This window comes from Rhodnius prolixus, unplaced genomic scaffold (genome assembly GCF_049639745.1).
Source record: "Rhodnius prolixus isolate KJV_2025 unplaced genomic scaffold, Rpr scaffold_2, whole genome shotgun sequence".
In the NCBI taxonomy this organism is placed as follows: Eukaryota; Metazoa; Arthropoda; class Insecta; order Hemiptera; family Reduviidae; genus Rhodnius; species Rhodnius prolixus.
This window is the reverse complement of record NW_027411592.1, coordinates 19,127,143-19,147,631: the sequence shown is the minus strand read 5'-3', so window position 1 is coordinate 19,147,631 and position 20,489 is coordinate 19,127,143. Positions and strand designations below refer to the sequence as shown.

The 20,489-nt window shown below is 31.9% G+C and overlaps 1 protein-coding gene across 2 annotated transcripts; it reads right to left on the bottom strand.

Annotated features, from left to right (window-relative positions):
* Nucleotides 1-2,803: 2,803 nt before the first annotated feature.
* Nucleotides 2,804-20,489, bottom strand: LOC141449194 (uncharacterized). Of its 2 annotated transcripts, none has more exons than XM_074118360.1 (10): nucleotides 20,199-20,488; nucleotides 19,716-19,903; nucleotides 18,603-18,782; nucleotides 17,836-17,970; nucleotides 17,330-17,599; nucleotides 16,246-16,433; nucleotides 15,707-15,944; nucleotides 15,353-15,451; nucleotides 4,864-5,103; nucleotides 2,804-3,336 (listed from the first exon to the last, which is right to left on the bottom strand). In XM_074118360.1, exons 1-10 carry the CDS (start codon nucleotides 20,311-20,313, stop codon nucleotides 3,175-3,177), a joined length of 1,815 nt encoding a protein of 604 aa, XP_073974461.1. In that variant the 5' UTR covers nucleotides 20,314-20,488; the 3' UTR covers nucleotides 2,804-3,174. The 2 variants fall into 2 exon arrangements, with proteins under 2 accessions (XP_073974461.1, XP_073974462.1); XM_074118361.1 differs by lacking the exon at nucleotides 2,804-3,336 and adding an exon at nucleotides 7,824-8,198 and having other exon boundaries at nucleotides 4,954-5,103; nucleotides 20,199-20,489.

Sequence of the window (20,489 nt, the reverse complement as noted above, 5' to 3'; positions counted from 1 at the left end):
AAATTATTCTACAATCGAATGCTCCCCTTCAATGTACTCCCCTCCCCTCGCCGCACACCTTTCCATTCGTTTTTTCCATTGGTCAAAGCAATGCTGGAAGTCTTCTTTTGTAAGAGCATTTAGGAGCTCCGCCGATTTTCGCTTCACCTCTTCCATCGACTCAAACCGGGTTAAGGCAGACTTGATCTTCGAAAATAGGAAAAAGTCGCAGGGTGCTAAATAAGGCAAGTACAGCGCGTGTTCGAACACTGGAGTGCCTCTAGCGGCTATATAACGCTTCACAGACAGCGCGTTATAGGCAGGTGCGTTGTTCTGGTACAAGATCTACGACTTGTTTTTCCACAATCCGGCCGTTTCTTACGAACTCGCTCTCGCAGTGTTGCCAAAACTTTCAAATAGTAAGTTTGGTTTACAGTTTGACCCTCTGGATTCAGTCATCACGATGCCGTTGATGTCGATAAAAACGATTAGCATGGCTTTAAATTTTGATTTCGACATCCTTGCTTTTTTCATTCTTGGCGATGCAGTTTTCCAGTGCATGGATTGCCGCTTAGTTTCAACATCGTATTGGAATATCCAGGTTTCATCGCATGTGATGATGTTTTCCATCAATTCAGGCTCTTCATCTAACCTCAAGAAAATCTGAGCAGATCTGTTGACTGACGAGCTTTTGGTCAGGGGTTACATTTTTTGGGACCAACTTCGCACAGACTTTCTTCATGTTCAATTCGTCATGTAAAATGTTCTGACAGTTTCTTTATCGGCATTAGTCTCAGCAATCATCCGAATGCTTATACGACCATGTCCGCGCACAATTTCATTGATTTTGGTCACTGTTTGCGGAGTTGAGGACGTTGGTCATCTTCGTTTCTCTCTCGGCCTTCAGAAAACCGTTTATACCATTCGAAAACACGCGCACGAGATAGAGAATTCTCACCATAGGCCTCTTTCAACAACTTATAGCACTCAGTCGGAGTTTTTTTTAATTTAACGAGAAATTTCACATTGATCCGTTGCTCGTGTTTTTCGTCACACATTGTTATCGGCACGAGAAAAAAACACGATCGTTTCTAACCTCTGTAGAAAAATACTACTACAGCGACAAAAACGTGTTTTCATACTGGAATAATAGACACTACCAGCTATCCAACGCTGCATTCGTTTCCTACCCTACCCCTCTAGGACGCCTTCTGCGCGCGCAGACTCGTTATTTAATAGCCAGACCTCGTACACTGGCAAAGTACAAGCTCAAATGTGAAAATGTAATGGTCAAAGTACCTAAAACTGAGCCAAAATATTGTATTATCTAACTTGCTCACTTACTACAATATCCCTCCCACTTTTATTTCCTATTTCACAAACATTTATCGATTGGTAATATTTTTTTTTGGCAAATATTCGGTTTATACGAATACAAAAAACATCAGTTTTATTTTAGGTACTGTATTGTACGAAACATACTGTGTGCATTGTAGGTACGTTGATTTGTACATAAAATAAAGTAGGTAATATTATTTGAAAGTTATTTCTAAAGTATTAAAGAATAAATTATTTTAATTCAACAGAAAATAACCGATACAATAATATTACATAATGAACATCTATTTAATAGAACTACCTGATTCAATACAGGCAGTATTGAGGGTTTAGAACGATTAAACAACTCCGGTTCCAATCCCAGCATTTTCATTGGTGAAATCCAGTGGACTCGGTGGAGTTGAGTCCGGAGTGATTTAAATCCTTTTGAGTCCGGACTCGGTCCAGTTTTTCGTTCACTGAATCTAGCCAATAGAAATGCACGCTATCAACTCCGGTTCCAAGGAACGAGTCCATTGTCGTGGCAACCAGGAGTGACTCTACCTGTGCACTAGATCATCTGTATGTTTATTTTTTCAACATTTTTCGTATTTTACAAGAGTTATGGATAAAGATAAATTTTAAAAATTAAAACTATCTTAAGAATCTGCTTATTGTTCTAATAAAACGAATATTTTGCTAAAAAAAAACATTTCCAATCTCCGAATGTTTGTGTAATAGGTAATAAGAGTGATAGGGAGTCTGTAGTAAGTACGCTTGTTAGGTAATATAATCTTTTGGCTCTAGATATTTAGCAACAATAGTGACAGCCATTTCAATTTTACTTTCCGTGCTGATAACTGTATCTCATGTGTCTTATTTTAAAAAAAGTTCTCATTCTCTGACCAAGCTACATAACACACAGACACAGATGGATTTCCCAAAATTAAAGTTAGAACCAGACGTTCCAACTCCACATTTATAATGTTTGATCGCGTTTTAAAAACCAAACTGCCATTGATTGCGACCATAAGATTAAACCTGTAGGGTGAACATAAAATGACAACAACCGAGAAATATTTGAGAGCGCGGTTCAATTATTGCAAATATTTAATGAAATTACGAACGAAGTAAGCTCGGAAAATTATATAACAAATAAAATTGTTACATTCTAGCATTTTATGTCGATCACGTTTCAAAATTTTTGTACAAAAATTACAGGCCTGAAATACAAATATTGGCTCGAGTGATTTGCGCTATTTCAAATCGGTTTTCCAATTTAGAATCTGGAGAAATTATAGGTCAATCGATGATTTTTAGATCCGCGATTTAAAAACGAAGACTTTTCGAGCGATATTAAATTCAGGAAAATTTACCATTCTCTTGAGACTAAATTATCATTCATTCAAATCCCGAAATTCTTTCCATTCTTCCGTTCACCAACTCTAGAATTTATCTGGATTAGAATGATCTGCAATCGGGTCCCCAATAAATAAATCCTAGGATGTCCGTAAAAAAATAAGGCAGATTCTCTTTTATTCCTTCCATTGGTATATAATATATTCCTTTTCTGATTAAACCTGGGCTTTAATAATTGAAAGCTTAGCAGGGAAAGAAGTGTATATGATGTTTACATAACTGATAAGAGTATTTAACAAAAAACCAAACAGAAATAATAATAATAAGCTACAATGTTACTGAAACTGCCATAAAAATATAAATAGAATTTACATTACTGATTACATGGTATTACTAGCAGACTATCCATCTATTGCATTTTAAAATTTAATAGTGATATTAATTTAATTTTAACAATACTTCATTCTTAAAATACATTAAAAATATAAACAATTTTTCTTTATGAAAAAAACAAAAACTTTAATTTCCTTTTTGAATATTTTTCGAAATAACTTGCCTACTAGAAAAAAGGAATTCCAATAGCTGACAAGTTTCTTTAGGGAAATAGTCTCTCTTCATAGCTTCTTTTATAATGGTAATAGAACTTTGACGATTGAACGGTTTAGGATTCTTAACTTCACCCTGAAAGTTACAAAAATAAATAAAAAAACACAAAAAAATAATTTGTAAGCAGTTAGCTTTCCTTGTAAAACAAAAACAAAATATTTATTAAAAAATATAAAGAATATTGATCTGATTTTTTTTTTTTGTTTAAATTTATTTTGAATACCAGCGCTAGCTGCATTGTGAGTAACAATGACAATAATATTGACACTATTTATTACACACTCACTAAGACGAAAAGTCACTCCCTAAGTAATCTCTAGAATGATCTCTCTTCGGTAAAGAAAAAATCCTGAGGCCACCCTGTGGCACGCAAAAATTATAACTTTTTTTTTTTTTTATTACGAGTAAAGTTTAAATTAAAGAAAAATACTTATATCTAAGTATATGTTAAGATTATTTTTCAAGTTAGTTGGTACATAAAAAAGCAGGTTAAACAGTGTAATACACAGTGTATTATGGATAAGTAAAATATTTTTAAGTACATCTTATTGTCAGTGTACCGCCAAATTTTGAAACTGTTTGAAAGTGTGCTGCGAAAAAAAAAAAAGGTAGAGAATCACTGGTCTAGGATGATGATCTAGAGTCTAGATTCTAGACTGTGAAGAGATACTAAAGGCGGATAAATTGGAATGATTGGAATAGAAGTTTTTATAACAGTTCGAGCAACCGGATTTACAAACGGAATTTTTAAGTTTCTGGGGATTTGAAACATAATATGGAGCGTTAACAATAGTGCGAAGAATTTCCGACTGAGAAGATGAATTCTTTGAAGATAAAAAAAAAAAAAAAATGGGAATCTAGGTAGAAATGGGTCATGTAATTTTCTATTCAGTAAAAAATCAGTCTTGATTTTGCCATTACTTTAAGGCTACACAAGAAACTTTTTCAGTAGGGGGAATGTGGGCTAGTACTGTTATATTATGAACAATTTCTTCTCTGGAATATTAACGTCTCTGCGGTTATACCAACCGAAACACAATTACTTGACTCCTAATCTTTCCATACAATACTCATAGGATCTGTCCACGTAGTTATGTATGTATCTTATTTGGGTTTAATGTAACAGCTAATATCTTGCTCACCACCATTCAAGCCGGGCACACTATGATCTCTAGATTACAATAAATTTACTGCCACAAAAGTGAGCGACGACAAAGCTTTTGGGTCGTAATGAATTTTATTTCAAGTATTCTATCCACTTGTACTATTGGGAGTTCTATAACATCCTTTAAAAGTGTTAACAATGATGCGAGAAGAGCACATACAGGCAGAGTACAGACTTCAGACTGAAGAAGTTAAATTAAAGGAACAATGGCTGATTCTTAACTTCTCGGAACAATTCACAGAAGCTAATACCACTAAGTTTTGTCACTTTTGTTGTTTTTTTTTTACCAACCCCTACGCTTTGATCTGATACAGAACAAGGCAAACACGTACCCAAAGCTGATAAAACGTTTAAAAAATACCAATTTGAAAAAATTAGACCCATGGATTTACAGTTACTAAGTCTAAATTATAAATAAAAAACAAAGAATAGATTACCTTGATTAGGCCTAAGAAAACTGGCAATACGTTGTGTACAGTTGATAAGCAGTTACATTGAATAGCGATTGCGAAGAGTTCCATGTACAAACGATCAGAGCATTCCAAAGTGATTTTATATTCTTTTAGAAACTGTGATTCTTTTATACTTTCAGTTTCAGTGGTTTTGAGAAGACTTGATACTGACATAATGATATCTATAAGTTCTTCTATTTGTACAGTTTTATCACCAGATTTCTTCTGTAAAACAAAGATGGTATCAATAAATTAATATTTATGTTATTCTTTTTAACATGTAATTAGTAAAACAATAAGCCATCATACTGTACACTCGCTACAGCTAAAATTACATAATGTAATATAAATTAGGAAATAAAAACTCTAACTTAATTTCTAAAATGCTATTTATTAATGGAGCTGGTTGCTTGAGGCTCGCTGACCTTCAAAGCCCATTCATAATATATTAACTGCAGAGTGTGTTCTTCTAAACAATTAATTATTAATGCATCTTTGAATATTAAACAGTTTTGCATGTACCATATTACTGTTGCAGAATTTCGTTTACGCGCGTAAGAAAAAATCCAAGGAATGGCAGTGAAAACATGGAATTAATAGTATACCAAAAAAAAAACCTTTAAAAGGTTTTGGAAGGCCTACAATAAAGCTTTATCTTTAGTCTGGAAAAAATACCTAGTATCTTAAGAAAATTTTCAACATTAACGCTATTTTGTGAGCCAGGACTTACGAAAACCGCTAGAAAAGAAATATTTTTAAGAAATATTGTTTTGTTAAAATTTTTATGTATGAAGGTTAAATAAGAAAGGAAAAGGCAAAATACCAACTCATGTAACAACTACTCCTTGATATTCTCTCTTTTTGCGAAATGTAAAATTTCCAAGTAACGAAAATTTGATAGATTCGAAATCGTTACAATAAAATAAGTCTTCATTATATTAAATATTATTGCTCTTTTCCTAAAAACAAGAATACTTATTATTATCGCGTTTGAGTATGACTACAGTCTTTACACACATTAAGAATTGGTGTAGTGGTTGTAAGTTCAGTTCTGTATGTGGGATATCCCATTTGAGGCTAGTATAACTAGCAACTTTTTATTTAATTAGTATGTCGATAGTAAAGTATGAGGCTTCTGTTCATAACAATTTTTGTACTTGGAGTAAAGCTCCGCCTGAAAAACTAAGCTTCAATCTACTGCAGGTAAGTACTAACATCCAAAAAATCACAAATTAAAAAAATAATTACAAAAATTAACATATAAAGCCAGATTGCTATTAGAAAATTGAGTTTAAATGATTAGATGTTTTCATATATTAAATATATAAGTAGACCACACTTATAGCGAACCCTTGAAGTGTGTGTTGCAGTGAACGCTTGAATTTGAGTCATGTTCATATTTTTTTTTGTTCAATTTTTCAGAATTGACCTATAATTAAAATCTTTGAAAAAGTTTAAAACTAACAAACCCCCCAAGAAAGTTAAAAATAAACCTAATGAAAATATAATAAAATGTAAATTTACCCTTCTTGGTAAATCCATTTTTTTTCAAATTCAGGATTTTGGCAGCAAATTGAATGTTTATAAATACTAAAAGATGCTAAATCACATACATTTTATGAAAATTAGAGGAGAGCCTGAACCCTTCGCCCAAAACCACAATAGAAATTTCTAGAGAGAATGTTTCAAATAACATTACATAATAAATGTTTAAAAATCGAGCAGAAAAATTAGAAATAGAGACCAAATATCCACTTATTAAAGGAATTCTATTAGTTTAAGAGGTTAATGTTGTTTGAGTTCATTGTTAGTACCTAAAGAATATCTGATCTTTCTGATAATTTTCTTGATTGAGTTGAGTTTAATACTTCTTATTTGGAAAAAAAATAAATTTTGGAACCAATGAATTTCAAAATTAAAATTTCAAAAAATTGGCCTGATCGAAATACTTTCTCTTACTCTCTCTTAGTAGTCAGAGAGTAAAGTAAACACAGCCATTGAATGAAGATGAAATAAAAAAACAGGTAATTTCCCAAAATTAAGAGCCTAGGAAAAGAAATACCTTAATAAAACAATTGTTTGGCAATGTAACTCGGAGCGTGGGGATAGAGCGCTTTAAATGCTTCGTCGTCTTAATAGGTGCACTCACCGAGGATGGTCAGTGTTTGGTGTAAAGAAATAATTCAGTCAATTTACTAACTAAAAAGTAAGGAATTAATACTATCCAACGTCATAACAATGCTTATCAGTGATGAAGAGAGGGTTCCTGAAAAGACTTGGCGGTTTAAAAGATAATTGCAAATCAGTAATGCATTGATTTGAATCAGTTAAAATAATTCTTCCTTCCACCGCTTATCAATTTCTTTGCAATTTAAAAAATAAAACTGTTCAGCTCTTAGTAACATTTAAACTTTAATAAGTATCTAGACAAATAATTCTTGATTAAAAGCATAAATGTAAAAAACGCTAAATTATTCAAGTAAATTTTATTCTTAAAAAATTGTTACAAATAAATTCATAATCAACATTTTGGATTTTACAGTCATATTTACCAGATTTTCTATATGTTATATACGGTCCACTTTTTAAATACAAAGTTAATTATACTTTTAATTAAATATCATTAACTTCTTAAAATATTTTAAAATGCAGCTAAAGGAACTATCAATAAGGCACAAAATATTGGTAAATAAAAAATAAAATATCTTCCACAATTATGCCTCTCATGCAAACATTGATTTAAATATCAATATTTATGTTATTGAATTTTTGGCTTGGTATGATTTAGCAATAACTTTTTTAAATTACTTTTTAAATACTTAGATTTATTTTACTTTACAATACTTTTTAAATCTTAGATTTTGGTTTTCTTCATAAACAGTTAAAAGAAAGAAATTAAAAATTTTCATAATATTACAAAGAAAATAAAAAAGAAGATATTTTACCAATTAAATATTCAAATTAGATAATGCCTTCTCTAAATTAGTTAAATTATTTTGAACACTTTCATTTCCACAATCAGCTAATGAAGCAGACTTAGATAATCGACCTTGGTACCCAAGGCTTAAAGCATCCTCAATTAATTTCATAGCCAATTCAGCCTGATGAGGTTCCATTTCTTCAAGCTGTTGAGCGATTCTGTGGCCAAAATTTTGAATGGTGTTAAATTCGTTAGTTGAATCATACTTTGGGCACACATATTTGCAGGTGTATGCTCCACACACATCTTTTTCAGAAAGTTTATAATTGTAGAATATTTGATTTAATTCGTTAGGGGGTGTGCCAAATACCTCTACTGGATCTTCTTCCATGTCACCCTCCTATAAAACAAAATTATTCAGTAATTAATGTCAGACGAAGTTTAATTAAAAGATGTAGGTGATAATGTCTATGTCGATGCGAAGGAAAAAATATGTATCAACATAAGTTCCCTTCTGGGAGAAAGTAACCTTATGTTGTCGATAGATATAAGAATATCTAGGATCTATATACTTTCTCTAACAACTTAATAAGAAAAAGTATTAAATCGTATGCGAAGTTATATTAACTGAATAGCTGCCCCAGAAATAAAGTTTTAAGGCCTCTTAAACAAATAAAAAAGTTGGTTTTAATTAAGGGGTTTACAGAAAACAAAAATTCCCAGAAAATCAATTAGGTGTACCATTTAAGGGCTACTACCGCAAATAGTCCAAGATCTTGTTAAAAATCCATTAGGAAAACATGCACTTTAGTAAAATTATTTTTCTATTTTGCAACTAACTCAATAGTTTCGCTTTGCAATCTAGCAAAGCAATTAATTTCATTGAACTCAATTAATTTCATTTATTCTTCCGCTCGTAATTTCAGCCATTTAGAAACATACGAAAATGCATGTGCTTAATGGAATTATTATTATAACAATTGCTATCATTTAAGTAATTTTACTGCATTAACTTTTCATTAATATTTTTTAGAATTTTAGAATATTAGCTGTCACATACCCTTATGCTGGCCATTTTCATACACAAAAGGTTTGTTCAAGTAGCTCACCATTTAACTTAGATACTCAGAATAAATGGCATAATAAAAATAAATCAGGAGAATAATTTGGAATAGAATCAAAATAGTTTCTATTTATGGAGTTTTAATATACATTTTATATTAACAAAAAATTATTACGAATAAACTGGCCAGCATAAGGGTCTGAGACATCTAATAAATTCTAAAAAATATTAATGAAAAGTTAACGCATTAAATTTACTAAAATGATAGCAATTGTTATAATAATTCCATTAAGCACTTGCTTTTTCGAATGCTTCTAAATGGCTGAAATTATGAGCGGAAGAATGAATGAAATGTTGGGTACTACCTGATTTGTGTTCCTTTTGTCCTTTATTCAACCTTTATACTTTACTTTTTAAACTGTAAATTTTTGTTAAAGAGATTAATAATAGATGTAACATAGACTCTAAATGACAGCAGAAAGGAGAGTGCAATTTGCAGTGTGCATGTTCGGGATTTTGGATCGGTGAAATAAGTCCTGAATAAGCAGTTTAACCTTACTAATTTGAAAAAGATGCATCTTCATACGGAAAAGTCAACAGACAGAAGAGACAGTAAGACAGTTCCATGAAATATTACAAGTCTCTCCACAACTTTTCAAGATTTTAAATTTCCTAAACAAAGAGTTGTCAATACAAAGGAAAATAATTCTGTACGATTCTGTAACTAAATCTGATTCAATTAGAGAAGGTTTCTAAAAAGTCACGGTAGTGCTCAAACCAGATGGAAGTCAGAATTTGGGTTACTTCAGAATAACGGCCAATACACAGATAGGGACAGCTCATTATCCGCCATGTTGCTTCAAGATCTTTGTGTCCCTGAGATTTGTGCTTTAGTTTTGGTACAGGTATTCAAGCAAATGCCTGTGGCAGAATTGAGTCAAAAAGGAGTTGTTTAGGTATTCACGAGTACCTTTAAGAATGTTAGTAGGTGGGCAGATGTTCCAACCCGAATAAATCTAATTCAATAGAAATACCCAGACTTGCTTGTTACAATAATTTGACTGAAGGAAAAGTGGAAGAAGATGCTAAAACTCTGCTGGATCAACCGTTCATATTATTCACGGTCCACTGAGCATAATAACATTTTTGGGTAAAGAAAAGGTGCTATTCTTAATAGCACGAAGTTTTAAAGGTCAGCCATATATCTAACGGGTGTAATTATTACAGCATCCAGATACACTTTCGCGAATATCTCTACTTATGCGTAATGAAGCAGACATTAAATCAGGTGAGGAGATAAAAACTTATGCGTTAGCCTAGAAACACGCGGTTCTACATGTAGTAAAATATTCTTAAAACCATTTTTTTAAAAACATTTTACATTAAAACTTAATTTTTTATACATTTTTATTTGGCCCAGGCCAGATCAAGAATCCCACACTTTTTTCTCTGCTCTTCGCCAAGATCCACTAATTACAGATAATCTTACATCATTTGCGACACTATTCATTCATCTAACAATAGCATATTTTTAGAAAACGCAATTTGACTAACGTGCAATGTAGCCCACGATTGAAGTTTCGTTTACTCAACGATATCCACTACCAAATACTCTTTCTAGATATTCGTTAAGACACATCCTTAACTTTCCATTTTCCTTAACTGGGTCATATTTTTCCTCAGAACTTTTGTCAAAAACGAATAACTTTCTTCTGTCGCTTGGGTTGGAAAAGTCTTAGCAGAGCGCACTAACACTAACAAAGCACATGTGGTAGTCCTGGATACATTTCGGCTTTCCATAACGATTCAGAATTCTATACCTTATTAGCTTTGAGCAATTGTATCACCTTTTAGATAATGAAAGTTTCTCTGTAACGTTGGATAAGAAAGTACTATAAATTTTGCCACAACGTCAAGGAAAAATTAAGAAAATTAATCTCTTGATGCGGATAACTGACGGAAATAAAACCTACCGAACAAAAAATAAAGAACTTCAGAATTATAGAAATAGCTTGCTTAAAATGAAAAGTGGAGAAAATTTAAAAAAGTAATTATTTAGTCAATGCGATTTCTGGCACTCTTAATATTACAAAATCAACATCGCTCAGATTTATACTCACTGAACAGTAGTTAGAAATTATCAAAAATGTGAGGCGAAACTAGCTAACGTGGTAAAAGGTAACATAATTTTAACGTACAATAAATTTAAATTAATGTATTAATTATTAATACACTTAAATCACATTAATAAAAATAAAACATAACTCAACCAAAATATGATCAACTTACCTTAAAAAATGATTTTGCCTTCTCCCAAACTTGTAAAATGTATCATTGAGTTTTCCGAAATTGAAATTAGCTTCTACACAAAGTTTAAATTATTTCGGTTGAAATCAGTCACCAAACTGGTCAACTGAACTCAACTATCAAGTGTTCATAGTGAAATTGGTGCTTAATATATATTAAATAATTAGTATCTGATTTTGCACACACGTGGGTAGGTTTAAAATATAACACATGTTTAGTAGAATTTTTTGATAACAATGGATATCTATTTGATTGACTTTTTTTCTTTTTAATTGCCGAACAGTTTCGTACAATTATAGAGCATAGCGACAAAGTTAAGTAGAAGAAAATAATTCTTACAAGTGGAAAGTAAAAATATAGAAGAAATATATAATATGAGAATACCAGTAATTTTCAGGACTCAATACCCTCTGATTACCTACGTTCTTTGCTAAGTAAAAGAGATTCTGCTTTAACAGCCGAGAAAATGAAAATAAAAAATAAAGAGAAAAGATGCGCCTGATTTTTTTCAAATCACTGTATCTCTATACGCAAAATATGTACATTCGATTTGCTAAAAGTAATATGCAAAAGCTAAAGTAGTTCTACAATTCAATAATCCTCTGAAGCTCAATAATAATAAACAAATTATTTTCTTTTTTTCTAATTATTTTACTTAACATTAAACATTTCACATGACTTTAAAATTTTTCAAATATTATCTAAAGCCAATAATCATGATTGTGGTATTCCCTTTTATGACCATTTTATTTATTTATTTATTTGTTTAAGGCGCGATAATATCTGAGGTTATTGGCGCCCGGAACTTTTTTCAGTGCACTGCCGGCCTCTGGAAGTGCGCTGTAAGCTCCTAGGAAGAGAAAATCTAAGGGTCAGCAGCTGGATTCGAACCCGGTACCTCCGCGTGGGAATCCAATACGCTAACCGCATAGCTAATCCCTTCTCTCATGACTACCATTCTCCAGTATAGAAAACCTTCCTGTAAAACATTAGGTAACAAGTTCAGACTCTCCTCCAAGCTCAGAACCTAACTGATAAAAGCTTAAAATTTTATTTCATTGTGCACTAAATAACACTTAATACAATCACACTATCAGCCTCAATGAATGCACACCATGAAATATCTCATCAAAATGCGAAGTATCATAGACATTGGTTCTTGGGAATCGCCAGATATATTTTTATGGCTGATAAAGAGGGTAAAGTAGGGAAAGAAAGAAATGTTAAGAACATTTAATTGTGGTATGGTGAGATATTGATCGTAGATCCTGAGAATATGCAAAGCATAAAAAGTCATTTCCAAAAACGTGAGAAAAAAACTAAAATTATTGGAAAAGTTCATGAAAAATATAAACTACCGCTTGAAGTAGCGCCTTGGTTAAACTAACTTTACTGACAACCTTTCTGCAACTTCTAAATATCCTTCAGTTCTTTTTATTTCTACGGCTTTAACCACGATGGAAATAAGATAAAAAACTTTGGTTATATTACCTGATAATCAGGATCTTGTAAAATTATTTAGAAATCTATACGATATGTGTTGATAAAAGAATCGGGACGAAGAGATTTGAACTCTCGACCCTTAATTGTGGGAAGGCAGGTAGAAGTAGGTGATGAGTGGAACTTAGGATTGGCAAACTCGAAAACTCTTATCATAATCGCTCATTTACAAATATATTTTAAACCCTCTAGGTGTCTACTATCTATGAACTAACGATATTGTTTTAGATTGCGATTGATTTACTTTGGGTACTACTTCAAGAATAATATAATCAACCACCTTACTTCGGTGTGAAAAGTAAGCTGGAATGCTTATTCTTTTTCCTCACAAAGACTAATAAACGGACATTAATTGAAAACTTTAATACACAACTATATCTTATCAGTGTGGATCATTTCTCAGATAATTTGCAACTAGTTAGGTCTATACTATTTGCAGTCCGATATATTAGGCAGAGTCTAATATATATTAGATAGAGTCAGGACATAATTATCCCGAACAATATATGCTCGTATGATAAATTATACTAAAAAATTGCATTAAATATTAATTTCATTTGAACAAAAACCAACATTGCACTTATTAATATTAGTTTAGACTTCATATGTTACAGTGTTAAAATACAAATTCTGATAAATCTCAGTATCTAAATTTAATATTTCTGAACTTTATTATTACTCCTATTTAACAACTTAACAAATCAGAATAAAATTTTATTGAATTAGCACATTATCCTGAACATTTTCCATAAAAAAAAGCTGCAAACCTCAGTAACGGACTAACATTGCGAATGTTTTGTACTTATTTTGTAAATTTATTCAATTTTTGTTTTCTGTTTCTTCCTATTTTCTATTACTTCATGAAATTTGGGAAATCAAAATTTATCAACAATTGAGTTTTAATTTTACTGAAAAATATTTTATGTAAACCATAAAAGATGAAGTTCCGAAAGTAGGTATCAAGATAAATGGAAAACAAACCCACTTTTTACCTGTAATTACGGTCTACATTGGAGTCTAAATATTTACTACATCTTCAGATATACGGGATTTGTCTTCATTCAATGGTAAACATTTTACTATAGTAACGAAACAGATACTGACGATTTCGCAAGATATGAACAGTACGAGCAGTGAGCAGCTCCTTTATTACAAACATTTATATACAAACTATTTCATAGATATTATTAAATTTACCTATTTTTATATAAAATAATGTGGCTGCAGTAATAGCCGACAAATTTGATTTTTTTTTTCGATTTCCCAGCCGGGACCGACATTTCCAAAAATGTTAAGCAACCACTAGGGTATTCATAAGACCACTTAAGCGACCTTAGAGTACAAAACACATCTAGTAAACTAATCATGGAGAATTGTAAAATATGCAAGAATGAAAGAGAATATTTCAATCAGATTTGTTTGCTCATTGCTGATTCCTTCAGAAAAAAATTCTTTAAAACACAGATTTAGTATGGCAGAAGAAACATTATTTACCGTCACTAAATCTAACTATTAACTGAACAATTAGACTTTGTTCAAAGCATTTTTGCCCTCAGATTTATAACATAAAGGTGCAGAATGTAATATTATTAGTTATTTTCTCCTCTTTAAATTATTTATATGGTTAATGGCAAGTTTTACCTCGCTTAACATTCTTTATTAGTTCATACATTTTTAATGTGTATCATGTAATGAGCCATTCACCAACAGTACATTCTTGTCGCTATAATCAGATGTAAAATAAACAGCCACATCATGCCGTAAACTGAGAGTGAAGTAGCTTTATTCTTGCTTTCGTGATGACAAGTACCTTGCAACCACCTTGAGACATCTTCCTTGGTTGGAGAGCTATGACCCCGAACAGCTCCACATATTATCGAACTGTTCTTCTGACTCTTGCGGCCTGACTTGGTGACGCATACTCTTCGACCACTTGCTGAAGTTGTCTGCCTCATCTAGCATCTGGTGTTTTGCTTTTAATAAAAGTTTTGCCAGGCTTCTAATAAAAGTGATTTAAAACACTGCACTACAAACTAAAAACGCACAGTACAAATACACAAAATTTCTGCCTATTCACAATTTCTCACTTATAGGCTTTATAAAATCAAAACTGGACTCACTGAGGCTGTTTCTTCCTCTTTTTGCATTCGTTAAAAGGTTCTAAAAAAACATCTCTCCCTTCTTTATGTACTCCTCAGAACATTCTGGGAAAAACTGGTCTGAATCTGTTTCTAATTCTTACTAGTGATCAAATGGAAAACTTTTCTCAAAAGTGGCGTTACAGAAATGTTAGAATATATTATTTGAAAACCTGACTGGCATTATTAAAGAATTTCTTTAAAGGTTGTTGTAAGTGACTGTTGACAATTATTTAATTAGTAAATAATATACTACAAAAACCTTTTCTTATTAGAAATTTCTTGGTAATACGGGAATTTCTAATAAACGAACTAAACCTAATAAAAAATAAATGTCTATTAGAAACGTTTCCATTATAATTAGATAAAATTATTCATTCAAGTGGAAATTTCCCTTTGGAGAAATGCCTATTAAATTAAACCAGCAAGGAAGGAGTGGCAACAAATCCGTCAATGGAGTATTCGTCGAAATCAACAGAAATTCTGTTTAAATGTTAATAATTTTTAACTAATAGTTACTTCCGTGTGAAATAAAAAACTACTTACCTTAACTTCTTCAATTATTCTGTCCGCAGCGTCGGGTCCCAAAGCCATTAAATTCTCTAAAGACGGTTTAGAAATAAATTCAGCTGCAGCAATTGATACCTGCAAGGAATGATTTTAATTAAATGTCATTTAGATTGCGTTGAATGGTTTATTAAAAAACGTTAGACCTAATCTCTTAGTAGATTAGGTGTCTAAACATAAAATTTTAGATTATTTCTACTGTTCGTTTCGCTGAGAGTATATAATCTTGTGGTTTATATTATAAATAGAATCTATAAATGGGTAAATTTATCTAGTTCTGAAGAAAATATTCATCTGTTACACGCATACAACTAAAAAAACTTTGAACTCAACTGTTTCTGCAGAAGGTTGTTTTTCCCGATAAAAACCTAAATTATTGACTAATGCCTCTTCCTCATCTGGAGTTATTTCTTCTGCCTCTCCATCATCCTCTTCAAATAAACTTGTCGATTCATCATCCTCATCATAGTCGTCCTCCTCCTCTTCTTCGTCGTCCTCTTCGTCTTCCTCATCCTCTTCACCGTTTTTATCATCACAATCTTCGTCATCATCTTCACTTCCTTCGTCTTCCCTAAACATTCAAATTAGATTAGAATATTTTGAATAGTTTTAAATAACAGCAAAAAATGCAATTGAAAAGTAATTTTACTATCTAACAATGAATTTAAATTAATAAATAGCAGTATTAGAAAGCAAATTTTAAATCAGTAATGAATAATTTTCATTATATAAACCATAATAATTTTATGGTAAATTTTATTTTATTTTATTAAATAATAAATAATTTTATTTTATTGGTATTTTTTCTAAAATATTTACCCATCAATTATTTCTTAGAAGATTATTAGCTTACCTAAATATTGGAAACTTACTCAAGAGAATCAAGAATTTCTTTGTTGCTGCTAATAGCTTCTGCTTTGTTCCTTACGATATCTTTCCCTCTTTCACCGAATTGATTACCATCCAATTGTACTGATAAAAGATTTTGTTTTGAAACAAGAGCTTCTAGAACTGCAACTGCCCCATCAGTTTTGATCGAATTATGAGAGAGAACCACTTCCTAAAAAAGTATTAAATAATAATTACCTAATTGCATTTCCTACAAAATCTTCTTTTTTTTCTGGGGCACATGCCTAAGTATCTAATTGCAAGAGCCGGCAGCCTTTATTTTTTATTTTTCACAAAAGGGAGTGAGGCATGACCTCCAGGAGTAACCGCCAGCAAGCTGTAGCCTCTACGAAGGCCATATCTATAATATGTGGGCTATTCAGATTCAGACGAAGGTCTACCGTCGCCACACCTTTGAATAGAATATGCTAGCAGTAATGTTCAGTAGAATCGATTACATACGTTCAAAAGCAGCACAACCTAATTTGGAAGTCTACAAATTGCAGCAATTATGTTCCAATCAGGCCAGTCGTTCAACATAGACGCTGACTGTGTATGAGGCGGACAGGTGTCTACTTTCGAAAAAGCGGTTCTGTGAGAAGTGTGAGGCGAAAGATGCAGGAAACAGTTCTTCTTGTCCCCAGATCTACTAGTAACAGAAATAGCATTAGCCAAAAGCAACAAAGCGAGTGGCAGTCTAGGCGGATTTGAACCTAAATTCTTCAGATGGTAGCCTCACTTTATCAACCAATGACAATGTCCCATACCTCGTCCTCTTAAAGCACTATTTAAGAAACTACTCTGTGCTGTAAACTAAAATTTTCTTAAAGGTTGTTTAATACAGTATTCGAATTTGTGGGTGCGTATTTATATTTAAATGTTGGTTTATTCATTAGCAAATGTGATGACTCAATAAAAATGAAGGTAGGCCCTTAATATTCCCTATGCACCAGGAACCATGATCTTCTATTAATTATATTAATATATCAATTAATAAATCGTACTTTCAATGAAATTTTCATTTTATTTTGAACTGATTTTGATACACTAATCTAAGGCAAGCCTTACCTGAATATTTCTTGCTCCACTCAACATTTCGGCTAAAGCAAACGCACCCTCCGTTTTAATGAGACAATCTCCAACATCTAGACTAGTAAGGTTACGAACTTTGCGTAAACAATTGGCCAATGCTCTGGCCCCTCCTTCTCTTAGAGTGTTATCATTTAGATTTAATTTTTTTAGGGAAATATTGTAGGAGAGAGCTTCGGCAAGCGCTTCAATCCCGGGAGTGTAGATTCCATTCTGAGGTATGGATAATTCTTCTAACGATTCCATTGTCTAAATAAAATAAAATGAATTACAAAAACATAAAATTTAAAGCCATTCAATAAACAATAAAACGTTTATTTATTTATTAATATCTTTTTTATTAATAGTGTAATCCATAACAAGAGAACACTAGCTGGAAGCCGCCATTGCACTGAGAAGGCCTCAGGCGCAAATGGTCTCAAATGTTGACGCTTCTTAAAGTAATAATTACAATAAAAATAGTGAAGATAATAAATCATGAGTACCCTGAACACTCGAGAAAGCGCTTTTGTTCCATCATTTTCTAATCTGTTTCTTCCAGCGATAAAAACTTTTAATTTGAGAGGATTTCCATCCTCCTTAGACTTTCTACAACATTCTAGAAGCGCGTTGGATAGCATCTGAAAAGAAGAAAGGATGAATACATCCAGACTTCAATAAACAAGAGTTTATATAGTGCTTAAAATAATAATAATAATAATAATAAAAGGCGCTAATGGCCATAGACGTCGATGCGCCGGCAAAAAAATAATAATAATAATAAAATAGTTTAAGTTTTCGTAATTAGAAAACCTACGAAAAAATCAAACGTTTCAAACATTATAAATAATTGTAGCCCAAAGTGAAAAGAGTCCGGAACATTTTATTTATTGCTTGTATTTTGTTAAACATCCATAAGCAATACATTTATCACACTTTCTATTTCAAAATAATATATCTGATAATTGGTTAACTAATGGAATTTGATTTTTAATTTTCCTTTATTAATTAAACAGACGAAATTCAGCTTCTGCCCAGTTTAGATACGCTGGGTTAGTTAAATCTTCTTGCAAAAGTAGCCTTAAATTTGAAAGGATAGCTTTTTTCCATAGACTCGACAATAAGTTAATCTCATTGTCAATATTTTCATTTTAAATACAATTATTTATTCAGTTTTACATTAGAACACTAGTATACATCATGTAATTACGCCTTGCATAAAAATGAAGTCACAATAAAAAGTATTAATAAGTTGAAAATATAAACAAAATACCTGAGCTCCAGTTATACCAAGTCCCATATTATTTAATCTTAATTCCTTTAAAGTGTAACAAGATGAACTTTTAATAAACTCGGATATTCCATTAACTCCAATTGGCCCGGACGCATTATCACTTAAATCCAGGACTTCTATTCGAGCTTTAGCTTTCATTACTCCCCGACACAGAGCTTTCTAAAAGTAAAGTAAGAGAATACACGAAATTATTAAAAAATAATAATATATACAATAAGCTGCAAAATATCTAAGATCAATTTAGTTGTCTTATTTTATCCAATAAAAATCAACTATCTAAATAGAGTGTCTCCTTTGTACGGTCATTTACGACTTTCTAAGTAACGTAACAAAAGCAAGAAGATAACATTTTTTCATAATATTTGTGAACATTCAGTCCATGAACAGACGAGACAGAAGACGTACCAACCAATGATGTAAAACATTGTAAACTTTGTAAATTGGCCCTGAAGATGACCTAGTCCCTAGGTCGAAAGCTCGGCATAATAATAAAGTTTATCACGACTGAAAATGGCATTAATTTTTCATCTTATATCGTTGATTTTATCCGTCGTAGCAAGGATGTTTTTTGTATGCCTATCGATTTCAGACTTTCATCCAATAACAGGTTGATTAAATTAATCAATTTAGTGAAGAGAATTGACTTCAACTCTCTCACTCTACTTGCAGACAAGATACTATCCAGCTCTGCAGACGAACCAAATTTTAAATAACTAACGATTTTTGATAGAAGGGGCCAAGATTCCCGTAAGCGAGTTGTAGTACCAATTAAGATACCAAACTTATATAAGACCTTATGTATGGGTAAAACAAACTTGACAAATGAAAACCCTTTAATAATCATAAGAAATTATGTAATGCAAATTTCCTTCTAAAAACTTAACTTTTCCTTAAGGATCAAAAATTTGTCCAACTTATAATGATGTGGCAGACTTGTTTCGGATTTCGACATCATAACAGAATTAATACTGAGAGTTGGTTGAATGTGTCCATTCATAAGGGACATTATAAGATCTAAATAATGTTTTGTGCTAAGTGCTGAAGACCTGCACCTGTATGTAGGTATTTAACTTATTTTTTAAAATAAATTACCAGAGCTTTGGGAATTTCTTCCTTCAGACGACCCGTGAACATGTCTTTCCACAAAGCTTGTTTAAGTTCTGAATGCCTCTCTAATGCCTCAGAAATTGCACCTGCAGCGCCAACACCAATAGTGTTGCCTTCTAAGTTCAGATACTCCATTGTATCGCAAGAATTTATGGCGTCGACGACTGGTTGGGCTAATAAAAAACACAGTTGTTAGCACAAAAATACAAAATTATAGATAATAATAATAGTAACTTAATTACAGTGCACGCTACAATCCAAATATGAAAGTTATCGAGTGATTTTATTTTTATGAAAGTGATCATGAAGATATATAGATGAAACTTCCAAATATTATAAAGGAATGAACACTGGCTAGAAAACGAAGTGCTCAGAAAAAGTTGAAAACACCTTACATTGACATTTCTAATAAATAATGTTATTCAATAGTACAATGACCAGAGAAAATTACTAATAATTTAAATTTACCATCATCAGCGGTGTCCAACTTTAGGCCTTTGCCGGCAAATGATATACCAGAAGGTAATTTCGTTTCTTGTAAACGTTGAGCGAGTAAATCTACGTTATGGTCTGTTCCCGACATGATAAAAAACTGAAAATACGACAGCAACTAATTCAACGTTTACCATGAACTACTACGTAAAAAGTTATAGAGTCGATCAAACAGCACAACTAAACAGAAAATAATAAATGTTACACGGCCGATCACAACATGGCGGTTATTGCATGTGTTTGATGTGAACACTTGAAGGTTATTGT